At 45.6% G+C, this 12,360-nt stretch overlaps 1 protein-coding gene across 1 annotated transcript in view; it reads right to left on the reverse strand.

The window, feature by feature from the left end:
- The window catches only part of LOC134949738 (histo-blood group ABO system transferase 1-like), a 42,729-nt gene extending 31,413 nt beyond the window's left edge, over positions 1–11,316 (reverse strand). Inside the window, exons 1-2 of the mRNA XM_063938488.1 lie at positions 11,273–11,316; positions 7,192–7,326 (exon numbers count right to left, since the gene is read on the reverse strand). Coding sequence (XP_063794558.1) covers positions 7,192–7,326; positions 11,273–11,307 — 170 coding nt within the window. The 5' untranslated portion in view covers positions 11,308–11,316. The remainder of the gene's footprint in view (positions 1–7,191; positions 7,327–11,272) is intronic.
- Between the last annotated feature and the right edge of the window lie 1,044 nt (positions 11,317–12,360).

Genomic DNA, 12,360 nt, shown 5'->3' on the forward strand with positions numbered 1-12,360 from the left:
GTACTTGTTTGTATAGATGTTTTCTCGAATTGGGTCGAAGCATTTCCAGCAGCTACAAATACCGCTATGTTTACAGCTAAGAAAATTGTGCAGGAATTTGTATGTAGATATGGTATCCCTAGAATCATTGAAAGTGATAGGGGTACCCATTTTACAGGCGATGTCTTTCAAGGAATGTGTAAATTAATGGGTATTGATAGCAAGCTGCACACTCCGTACCGTCCACAGGCGAGCGCGAAGGTCGAAAGAGTGAACAGCACTATTAAAAATAAATTGAGTAAAGTAATGACAGAGACAGGATTGACGTGGCCAGAAGCTTTACCCATTGTTTTGTATAGCATCAGAACCACTCCCAGGTCCCCTCTTAATCTGTCTCCTTTTGAAATCTTGTTTGGTCGACAACCGCATGTCATGATTAACCCTCAGGATGATTTGAAATGTAACAATGAAGTAACTGTAAAATACTTAATTAACATGAGTAAACAGTTGAGGAATCAAAATGATAATCTGAAGTTGGTGATTCCTGATTTACCAGATAGTAATTGTCATGACATTGAACCTGGGAATTATGTAATGATACGAAATTTTCTACGCTCAGGTTGTCTTATTGATAGATGGGAAGGACCATACCAGGTCTTATTGACTAGCACCACAGCATTGAAGGTTGCTGAGAGAGAGACTTGGGTCCATTCATCCCACTGCAAAAAGGTTGCTGATCCAGAGAAGTCCCGTGATAAGGAACAGACGGTAGAGGTTGTATCACTAGAGTGTCTGTTCCAGGAGGACTGAGGCGGCACCTGAGCCTTGAAGACCGGAAGCAGTTGTCGACTCCCCTCTCCCTTTTATTGTTTTTCTCCACTTCCCAGCCCCTCTCCCTTAAAAATTTATTTTTCCCCCTTCTCATTCTTCTCTATTTCCTCCTCAAAGATGGACTTGCCCCAAGAGACTGTGATCCGGATTTTGATGTTAACCATGATGTTGACCAGAGCAGTCTGTTCCGGCGAGAGTACCATAGAGGTCGAAAGAGGTTCTGGAATGGGTTCCGATTATGATGATGGAGGCGTAGTTTTCCAAGATCAACCAAACCAACAAGCAAAGGCGAGTATCAGAAAACGATCCGATAGAAGAAATTGTGATGGATTGTTAGCTGAAGAAAATTGTATCTGTAGGCTCTGTGATAATCTGGTTGAAGATGGATGCATAAAGAAATGCCAATCTAGTTTTAATATCCATATGGACCGGCATCCATTGAGTGACTATCACTCCTTAGTGGGTAACGTGTTAAACCAAACAGATTGTTGGGTATGCTCTCAAGTACCTCAGGGTCACAGCAAATCAGGGCTAGTACCATTTCCTTTAACGTTAGGGGAGGTACTTGAGCAAAGTGGTGGGAGACCGGTGGATCGGAGGTTTAACATCTCCAGCCCTCCTAGTTTGAAGCTCCACCAATACCATGTGGATAGGTCCCTCTTATGTTTCAACATCTCCAATCCCAGAAAACCGGGAAATTGGGAAGTGTCATGGAGCAACCTTACCATGACCTTTTCACACAGAGCAGATAGAATGCCTACAGATACAGAGCTCGTACGCCACATAGCCAGTAGAGGAAAATCTTTCCGGTATCGATATACCTTAGGAAATAGGATTACTAGAGTTGGAGAGGTATCACCAGGATACTGTGCACATATCGTACAAACTGATACGTGCATTAAGCAGATGGAAGAATTAGGGTCAGGAGATTTCACCTGGAAGGTTTGTAACATGGTCATGTCCTTCTCCGTCCCTTATGTTCTCCCCGATGACGCATATTTCATATGCGGGAGAAAGGCGTACAAGTGGCTTGCCCCAAACTCTGAAGGATTGTGTTATATTGGAAAAGTATTGCCTGAAGTGATGACTGTTACACATGACAAAATGAAGGACATACACCGTGGTGCCCAAGCTCCTTATACTCACACTCATTACGAGCACCGAGTTAAAAGACAACTGTCAGAAAGGTTAGAGCATCCGGCCTCTGATCTTATCCATGAATCCACCGGGATTCAGGTTCTGGTAGCGTTAGATTTCACTCGCACCGCTCGAGGTGTGATGAATTATAGATACATTTCCGCACTCGCCAATTTGTTAGATAATATCACTGAAATGTATGATGACACGTTTAGATACACTGGAAGAGAACTTCAAGCCTACAAAACAGAACTAGTTCAGCATAGGATGGTTCTTAATTATCTTACAGCAGTAACAGGCGGATATTGTGTTACATTGGCAACACAGTACGGCATAAAGTGTTGCACGTATATCACAAATAGCACCGAGGACCCGGTAGAGGTCATAGACCAAAAGATGGACGATATTCTCCAATTGAAGTGGGAATTTCGTCGAAAACACAATCTCACCCTTGCTGCTGTAGGTAATGAGCTGACTGGTTGGGTGTCATGGTTGAACCCGCGAAATTGGTTCTCCGGTTTAGGAGACTGGGCTCAAGGAGTCATAATGGATGTTGGAAAGTTTCTCCTATGTATCTTGGGTGTTGTTATATCGATTGGATTGATATTTAGATGCGGGCAGGCTTTAATGAGGTGCAAACAAAGTACAAGAGTGATGAGCTTGAGGAGCGAGGAAACTGTAATTAACCTGGATTTGATTTATGACCCAATGATAGAAACCAGAATGTGATGAAAATGCGATTATACGGTCCGTTTCTTTCACCTGTTTTTCTGCTTTTCTCCAAGATACAAAGACCCCCTTGGACGAGGAAGTTGACGAGACGCTATACAGACAACAGACAAGCACCAAAGAAGAAGATTTGACAACTTTAAATATGGACACTTGATGAACTTTGCCATGGATCCCCAGTTTCCCTAGTATTTTTAAACTCACGCTAGCCCAACATTTTTGTAAATCTGATGGCACTGACAAAGCTTGTTGCTCATGCCTAAGGAGCAATACAGCGCAAAGAAGACGACTCTCAACAGATACCGAACACAACTTCAACAACAGATGTACATTTCCCTGACATAGAATATCATTGCATTTTTCGTAAGTGTTCTTTATCTTCATCCCTACAACCCCCAGGTAACGACACACATAGACGATAGGGAATACAGGCACAGATAGCAGCAACCACATACCTCCCCCATTCATGTATCATCAACTAAAATGTGCATCCCCATTTTGTTACAACCACAGCCGAAATGAGCTCGGTAGAGTTTGACAGCCCATCCACAGACCTGTACCACAGGATAAGAAGGAATTCAAATGTATACTTCGCAATACCTCGAAGCTTGATTTACCACACGTACGGCACGATGATACATGACCCTCCAAACATGGACTCATACACACATGCTTCTGCTTTCTCACTAGGTCATACCCTCTTCACACCTACTCCACTCTTCTCCCCTACCCAACCATGGAAATCAATTAACCCCTGACTTACATTTTTCTCCTTAAATATTTTAGAAGGTGGCAGTTATTATTGACTGCCAAAGGGTGGACTGTCAAAGTCAGAAAAATGTCTCTATGCACGTTGCCATATTTGCACCGCACACTGGTCCGCGCTGCGCATGCGTACGCTCTCCCGTGAAGGCGCATACCCACGATAGCGTGCACTCGCAGGCGCGGTATGCGTATTTACGGTAGAGTTTATGTAGTCGTAGCGTGCGACTCATTCGTTACAAATGTTCACAATTAATGTAGTTTGTAGATCATGGTCCCCTTGATAGATTCTGAAAGTTTGGTTAAAATAGAAGGTCCCTGGTTAAAGGAATCCCTCTTTGTATTGTACGAAGGGTCTGACAGGAATCATACAGCAGTGTTTGGTACCCATCGGAAGAGTATTTAATTAGTAATATTCCGGTGTTGGTTTGGAGCGTATTAATCGCTCGTGCGAATAGTTATGGACATAAGAAGTTTATGTCCATTTCTATTATTTACACATACTCAGGTATGCGGCGGGAAACCCAGTTTCCCACCCACCTGAGCTGTTGGAAATCGTCACAGCCCACCTGTATGAATCACCCTATGACCTTTTGTTATGATGCAGGGCCGAATTCCTTCGGCCAATGGACAATGGGATTGTAGGACCAGGAGATTGCATTGTGTGTGGGGCATAAATAGGCAGGCCGACCACATCCAGCTCTCACTCTCTCATCAACGGTTATCTGCTGATAGCCGGGAGCTGGATATCGAGGCGCAGGCGATCATACCCTTTGTGCGTAAGTTTCTCTCCGTAATCATTGTCTTTCTGTGAGCCAATTTCTCTCATCTCTCTCTCTCTCTCTCTCTCTGTTCTATTCTCTCATATCTCCCCTAGACTAGGCTAGTATTGTATTGTATTAGATAGTATTGTATTGTATTGCATTTAGGTCAGTGTAGTATTGTCTTTTTGTATTTATTGTTTAGTTCTGTGGTTAGGAAGTCTCTGTTATATTGTAGTGTATCATTTGTACTGTTATCCCCTTTTACAAATATATTAGATATAATACAATTAATAGGCTTTGGAACCTAAACCAGTATCTGTGTATTTTCTATAGTGTTAAGTGTTCACTTGAGCGTCGGTGACGCTCAAGCAGCCTTGTAGTTAGTCAGGTTACACAAGGTTGCACTTACACCCTGTATTCACATTAAGGTATTCTGTGTATTTCATTGGTATAAGGTTTATACATAAAGGTATAGCGTTGTGAGCGTCTGCGCCGCTGGTGACCTCCTCGTGGTCTCGAGCGTATGCTACGCCATAGCGAATCATTACTCTAGTCATAACCAATAACGTGTCCTGTGATCACTGGGCCGTGAGCGAACGTGACGCTTGAGCGTCTCGCCTACGGCGGAGCGATCGTTACGCAAATAGCGTACCATTACGGTACTTCTTAAGCAAACAGCGTACAGTGTTCTTAGACTTCATAAAGGGTTGTTTATACGACAAAGGAATTTAGCATTGTCAGGCCATTCCACTAGGAAGCTGGGCTCATCTTGGGCGGCTGCCCGGGGGGGTCTCGGCATTACAACTGTGCCGAGCAGCTACTTGGTCAGGGTCAAACACATTTGTTAAGTTCTACAAGTTTGACACCTTGGCCGAGGAGGACCTAAAGTTTGGTCAATCGGTGCTGCAGGGTCATCCGCACTCTCCCGCCCGTACTGGAGCTTTGGTATAGACCCCATGGTCTTGATGTCGTCCCCAGCATCCTCTAGGACGTATGAGAAAACAGGATTTTGATACCTACCGGTAAATCCTTTTCTCCTAGTCCGTAGAGGATGCTGGGCGCCCGTCCCAGTGCGAACTTTACCTGCAGTTTTAGTTATTAGAGTTACACAAGTTGTGTTATCTTAGTTTTCAGCATATTGCTGCAATTGGCTCATGCCTGTTGGCGTGTGTTATGTTGAATGCCATGTGTGGGCATGGTTGAGGGTGGGATTTGGTAGATATCTCACCACTAATTTAAGTAAATCTTTTCCTCGAAATGTCAGTCTCCCTGGGCACAGTTCCTACAACTGAGGTCTGAAGGAGGGGCATAGAAGGAGGAGCCAGTTCACACCCAATGAAAAGTCTTTAGAGTGCCCATGTCTCCTGCGGATCCTGTCTATACTCCATGGTCTTGATGTCGTCCCCAGCATCCTCTACGGACTAGGAGAAAAGGATTTACCGGTAGGTATCAAAATCCTGTTTTTGGTGCCCTGTGCCAGAAAGAGCATTGGTGCCCCCGGATATTCAAAATAGGGACAGTGCGTGGCAACAATATAAGGGCGTGGCGTCATGGGAAGGGGCATAGTCACAAATTACCAATGCATATTAAGCCGCAAAGTAGTCTCCATTATTCAAATTACACCCCACTGTAATGCCACTTATACAAATTACTTCAGGCGGAGCCCATGTCACACATTACACCAGACTGAGAGCCCTCTTTTACACATTACACCAGACTGAGCCCCTGTGACACACTATGCCAGACAGATCCTCCTTTTACACATTACACCAGAGACCCCTTTTACACATTACGCCAGGCAGAGCCCCTGTGACACACTACGCCAGACAGATCCTCCTTTTACACATTACAGCAGGTTGAGGACCCTTTACACATAATATAGGAACTTACAGAAAAGGAAGCTGAGAGATTGAGAGACTAAGGTAAAAAATTGGATTTAGAGAGAGAGAGAGGGGACTAAAGGACACTGACAGAAAAAGGATGGAGACAGCTGAGGGAGATATACAGATACTGTGCAGGAGTTGGGGACACTCGCAAGGGGTCTGAATTCTATGGTGTGGGGTACAGGGCAGTGACCGGGGAAAGATGCAGGGCCTGGAGCGGGGAGCTGCTGGGGTTCGGATCCCATGGTGTGGTTATGAGGGCAGTGATCGGGGGAAGAGGTAGGGGGTAAGGAGCTGCTGCAGGGCGCCTGTGTGTTCAGGAGGCATCTGTCATTGCTGCCTAGCACGTAGCCTATTAAGATGAACCCGTGACAGCAGAGGGGTTCGTGCCACACTGCTGGGCTGCTCCTTCATTTGTGGGGCCGGAAGCACGGACTTCTGCTGGGGGTTGAATCCCATGGTGCATGGGCATGCAAAGAGCAGTGCCAGTGACTGGGGGAGGGAGGCGGGGAGCTGCTGGGGACTGGAATGGATCCCATAGTGCAGGTATATTCAAGAGCATTGACGGAGGAGGTGGGACCGGAGGCTGCTGCTGCTGCTGGGGTCCAATAATTCCATGGTGATTCGGGTCAAACTGCCGGGCAGCACAGCTCATGTCACCGCCGGGTGTCCTCCATCTCCAAGGCACAGGTATGAGCGCAACCATTCGGGCTTTGTCAGTGGTCCTGCACCCACATATGCGCTGTGTACCAGGCACTGCTGGCCCAACGCTAGACACGGCCCTGCCACACCGTATTTCTTTCCGATTTTCCAAGGCCAGCCCAGGCTAAAAGCTCCAGGGCTGGTTATTGACCGGGGACCCAACAATTTTTTTCATAACAAAGCCTGCACAGATCAGATTGATAGTGGACTCATACTTCTAATTGTCAGCGGAGGCCGCCGTAAAGGGGCAACAGGTTTTAAGACTGAAAAAATAGGATGGCTATTGCCAGCGCTTTAGAATAGACAAACGCGATTGTTAGTAAATGCTGCAAAACACTGGTGATGGTCAGCAATTTAGTCTAGAATTCAAAATACATCTTAATAAATGTAGCCCTACAACTTACTTTTTAATAGCAAACACAGTGAGGCCAATGCGGACATTTCTCTGATGGAACTGCGCATTCAGTATGTCAATGTTATAGGTTCCATTCCATACAATCGGGGAAAACCAAGGTGTCATTGTCAAGACATCGGATCTCCTAAAAGCAACAAAAACAGATATTATAATAGTTTACATCGTAAGCTGAAAGTAGGCGCAGCCCTTTAATATAAGTGTGCATGCTAAGCTCAGTGTACCACTATCTATCTATCTATCTATCTATCTATCTATCTATCTATCTATCTATCTATCTATCTATCTATCTATCTATCTATTTCTTATTCTATCCTGCCAAGGACAATTTAATTAATAATGGTTTTGACAAATAAGTCATATTTTTATCATGTAATACATTTCAGTCAACACTATACATTTTGTAAAACATAACATTTGAAATACAAATATACATAGCAAATACCACCAGTTCACAGGAGTATTAAAAACCTCTGCAAACAAGGATACACAAGAAGAATGTTATCACTAATACTGTTATTTAGCACTCTCAGTGGGATCCGTGGCCCCGGCTAAGTGTGACGTGGACTGAGAAAGACTTACGGACTGATAAGCTGATTTAAAAATCTGCAACTATATTAACATTGCTTGTTTGAATGGGCCGCTCCTTTAATGGTATTTTATAGGTGACATAACACACAAATAAATGGGTCTTAGGAATAGGACTGAACACAGACATGGTTTACATGCCAGGTCTTCCTGAGTGATTCTAAATACAAACAATTAAAGTAAACATAAATCTGTAAAGAATGTCTAAATCTGTTCCATGCAACACTGCAGTGCAGCCTCTCCTATTCCCTGTGCAGCCTCTCCTATCCTCTGTGCAGCCTCTCCTATCCCCTGTGCAGCCTCTCCTATCCCGTGGGCAGCCTCTCCTTTCCCCTCTGCATCCTCTCCTATCCCCTGGGCAGCTTCTCCTTTCCCCTCTGCATCCTCTCCTATGCCCTGGGCAGCCTCTCCTATCCCCTGGGCATCCTCTCCTATCCCCTGTGCAGCCTCTCCTTTCCCCTGTGCAGCCTCTCCTTTCCCCTGGGCATCCTCTCTTATCCCCTGTGCATCCTCTCCTATGCCCTGGGCAGCCTCTCCTATGCCCTGGGCATCCTCTCTTATCCCCTGTGCAGCCTCTCCTTTCCCCTGGGCAGCCTACCCTTTTTCCAGCACAGCTTATCCTTTACCCTCGAAAGCTCCTCTTTTCTCCTAGACAGCCTCTCCTGTCCCCTCTACTGTCACTTCTTCTATCCCCTCTTTTCCACTTTGCCATCTCTTCTATCCCCTCTGCATCCTCTCCTATCGCCTGGGCAGCCTCTCCTATCACCTGGGCAGCCTCTCCTTTCCCCTGGGCAGCTTCTCCTTTTCCCCCTGCATCCTCTCCTGTCCCCTGGGCAGCCTCTCCTGTCCCCTGGGCATCCTCTCCTATCCCCTGTGCAGCCTCTCCTTTCCCCTCTGCATCCTCTCCTATCCCCTGGGCTGCGTCTCTTTCCCCTGGGCAGCCTCTCCTGTCCCCTGGGCATCCTCTCCTATCCCCTGGGCAGCCTCTCCTTTCCCCTCTGCATCCTCTCCTATCCCCTGGGCAGCCTCTCCTTTCCCCTGGGCAGCCTCTCCTTTCCCCTCTGCATCCTCTCCTATCCACTGGGCTGCGTCTCTTTCCCTTGGGCAGCCTCTCCTTTCCACCATGCCACTTCTCCCTTCCCCTGGACAGCCTCTTCTATTCCCTGGGCAGCTTCTCATTTCCTCTAGGCAGCCTCTTCTTTCCCCTCTGGAGCCTCTCCCGTCCACGTGCCACCTCTTCTGTCCCCTGTGCTGCTCCTTTATGGTAATTTGCGAGCGGTAACTTGGCAGTGACCATGCACAGAACTCTTCCTCATAGAGGGATTGCCATGGACATGTAAGTCATCTTCAGTAGTGTCTGAATAGAGGTGCGGTGTTTGCTTCAGATGGATCTTTTGCACCCAGCACTAATTTGCAACCAATACTAATGATGATGGCTGCTGCTGAAAAAAACAGCAGGCAAGACGGCATTCCACAGGCAGCCGCAGGGATGTTCTGCATACATGGGGTAGATCCTAGCTTTAAGACAAGCTAATAAGTAGGATGCCGCAGTCATATGGATCGGGAATGCAGATGCTTCCGTATTGAGAATAACCCCCAGAAAGCGGGCTACAAAACTGCACTGAAGGCTTTACATTGAGTTGTCTACATCTAAAACATGGAGTGGAATATGCCATACGAAAGCACCGGGTCATAGCAGGCTCCAGAATCAGGTGCAGATTGGATGCAGCCACAGCCCCAGGCAGTCAGTGATTGGTAGATGGAGATAGGGTTGGGGCACGGCTGCACTGGAAGTTGAGGATGTGGCAGGAAAGGGAGTTACCATATTATCATATCATATTACACACGGATACTGTAAATCATCCACAATCTTATTACTAATGGGCAAAGTGATTATATAATATATATAGGCATATATGTTCATGTAAGGTGGCAGGAGAAGGTTCTGCAAATAATGTAAGCAACACACCTGTAATTATTTTTCCGTTATTTGTGGAGTTTTTTCCCCACATCCTTCAAAACAAGCAGTGTTCCCAAAAGATCTATAGGCAGCTGTGCCTCTTGCCAATCCTGTCATGAATGCAGTCGCTTGTTCAATACAGTAGTTCTCTAATCTGTAAGCAGGCATTTACTTGAGCTTGTAAATTTTATTATACTGCTCATTCTCTTTCTTTGTGAGTCAAGCTGCAGTCTGCTCCTTGGAAACCTCTGCAGCTCCTAAGTGTGTGCCTAGCTCAGCTCCAGTCCCGTACATGCCAAGCTCCACCCTGCCGTGTGCCAAGCTTCAATTCCCTAAGCGAGAAGCTCCGCCCCCTCCCATATGTCTGCCAAACTCCAGACCGCTCCATGTCAAGCTCCACCCCACTATGGGCCTAATTCAGACCTGATCGCAAAAGCACAATCTTTCTCTAATGGGCAAAACCATGTGCACTGCAGGTGGCGCAGATGTAACACGTGCAGAGAGAGATTTAGATTTGGGTGGTTATATTGTTTCTGTGCAGGGTAAATACTGGCTGCTTTATTTTTACACTGCAATTTACATTTCAGTTTGGACAGACCACCACCCAAATCTAACTCTCTCTGCACATGTTACATCGGCCTCCCCTGCAGTGCACATGGTTTTGTCCATTAGAGAAAATTTTTGCTAATGCGATCAGGTCGGAATTAGGCCATATGTGTAAAGCTTCAGTCCCTTAAGTGATTAACTCCACCTCCCTCACATGTGTGTGCCAAACTCTGCATTAGGGAGATAATAATTTTGAATGACTAATATCATACAAGCATTTGGCAGACTCAGAGAGGAAGGAAGGAAATGACAGTCACTGCAGCCGTGATGCAAGTGGCACTGCCTCCTCCCCTTCCAATGGGAGGATATCTCTGAGGATAGGAGATTCATTAAGTGCTGCGGAGGCCCGGTCCCCTTTACAGCAAGTTCCGTTTCACTCTGACATCACTAAGTCTTCACCAAGCACCAGTTGTAGCCATGCCAAGCTAAGTGTGAGCCAAGTTCATGTGCCATCTCAAATCATCAACACTGCATTAGCTGGCACCCCATCTTTGCAGACAGGATCTCACAAACAGTGGCACCAAAATCCATGCATCTATTGGTTGATACAGCACTGCGCCTCAGAGTTGAACTAAATGAGACCAATTTATTTTTATATTAGGCCTTCCAAATGACGTCATCTGGTTGCAGTTGGAGGGTCCATATTTATGGCCAAAATTATGCTAAGCGCCTCAATTTTACTCTATGTTACTGTATATTGCAGTTTATTATAATAATTCACATTAGCAGTGTTTAATATTTAGAGTGTGTATCTGCATTTTCTCTTTCTTCCAAATATAGCCCTGCACAACAAAGTTAGTAAATGGCATTGAAAGGCATTTTAGCAAATAAGGTTTCAATGAAAATATTTAACATTTTTATGTATTGATCCTTTATTGGTCCTTTAACAGTGAGATATATAGCAGATAGAAACACTTACACTGGCTTCAAGGCATCTGGCTTTTCATACAGCATTCTGAAAAGATGGACAAATAATTAAGAAGAGATCTGAGGATAAAACAGGCCTGGTAACAGTAAAGGAGGTGGGGTTACAATATTACTGTCCCAATTTTTCACATACACATTACTATCACTAGTTCCATCACTCACATTTATTTTACATCATTTGAAATACATTCTACAGTATTAGTCTTTTCACCCCTTTCTTTCTGCGTGTTGCTGCTATCTAGCGCCCACCTGGGCCACCCAAACAATTTCTGGAAGATATTTCTGCTTGGCTTCCTCACTTCTATTCCTCTGACATCTCCACCATCATTATTGGCGATTTCAATATCGCTATTGACAGTCCACAATCTCCCCATGGGGGTCATTCCGAGTTGATCGCTCGCTAGCAGATTTTAGCAGCATTGCACACGCTAGGCCGCCGCCCTCTGGGAGTGTATCTTAGTTTAGCAGAATAGCGAACGAAAGATTAGCAGAATTGCAAATAGAACATTCTTAGCAGTTTCTGAGTAGCTCCAGACCTACTCACAGATTGCAATCAGCTCCGTCCGTTTCGTTCCTGGTTTGACGTCACAAACACGCCCTGCGTTCGGACAGCCACTCCCCCGTTTCTCCAGACACTCCCGCGTTTTTTCTTGGCACGCCTGCGTTTTACCGCACACTCCCATAAAACACCCACTTCCTGTCAATCACACTCCGATCACTTCAACAATGAAAATTCTCCGTTCGGACGTGAGTAAATCTACTAAGTTTTGTGTTAAAAATAAAATACTTACCGCATGCGCACTGCGTACCATGCGCATGCGCATTTTAGCCTTAATCGCTCCTTTGCGAAAATCGGCAACGAGCGATCAACTCAGAATGACCCCCCATGTCTCCAAACTACTCTCTCTAACCTCCTTTCTCATCCTCTCCCAATGGACTGATTCCTTCACTCATCAGGAGGGCCACTGCCTTGATCTTGTATTCAACAGACTATGCAGAAAACAGTAAGGAGTGTTGTCCCCCCAGGTGTCCCCCAGCAAAATAAATAGTACTTGCAACCAAGGCTATTTTTCTTGCGGA

This window comes from Pseudophryne corroboree, chromosome 8, assembly GCF_028390025.1.
Source record: "Pseudophryne corroboree isolate aPseCor3 chromosome 8, aPseCor3.hap2, whole genome shotgun sequence".
NCBI classification, from domain to species: Eukaryota; Metazoa; Chordata; class Amphibia; order Anura; family Myobatrachidae; genus Pseudophryne; species Pseudophryne corroboree.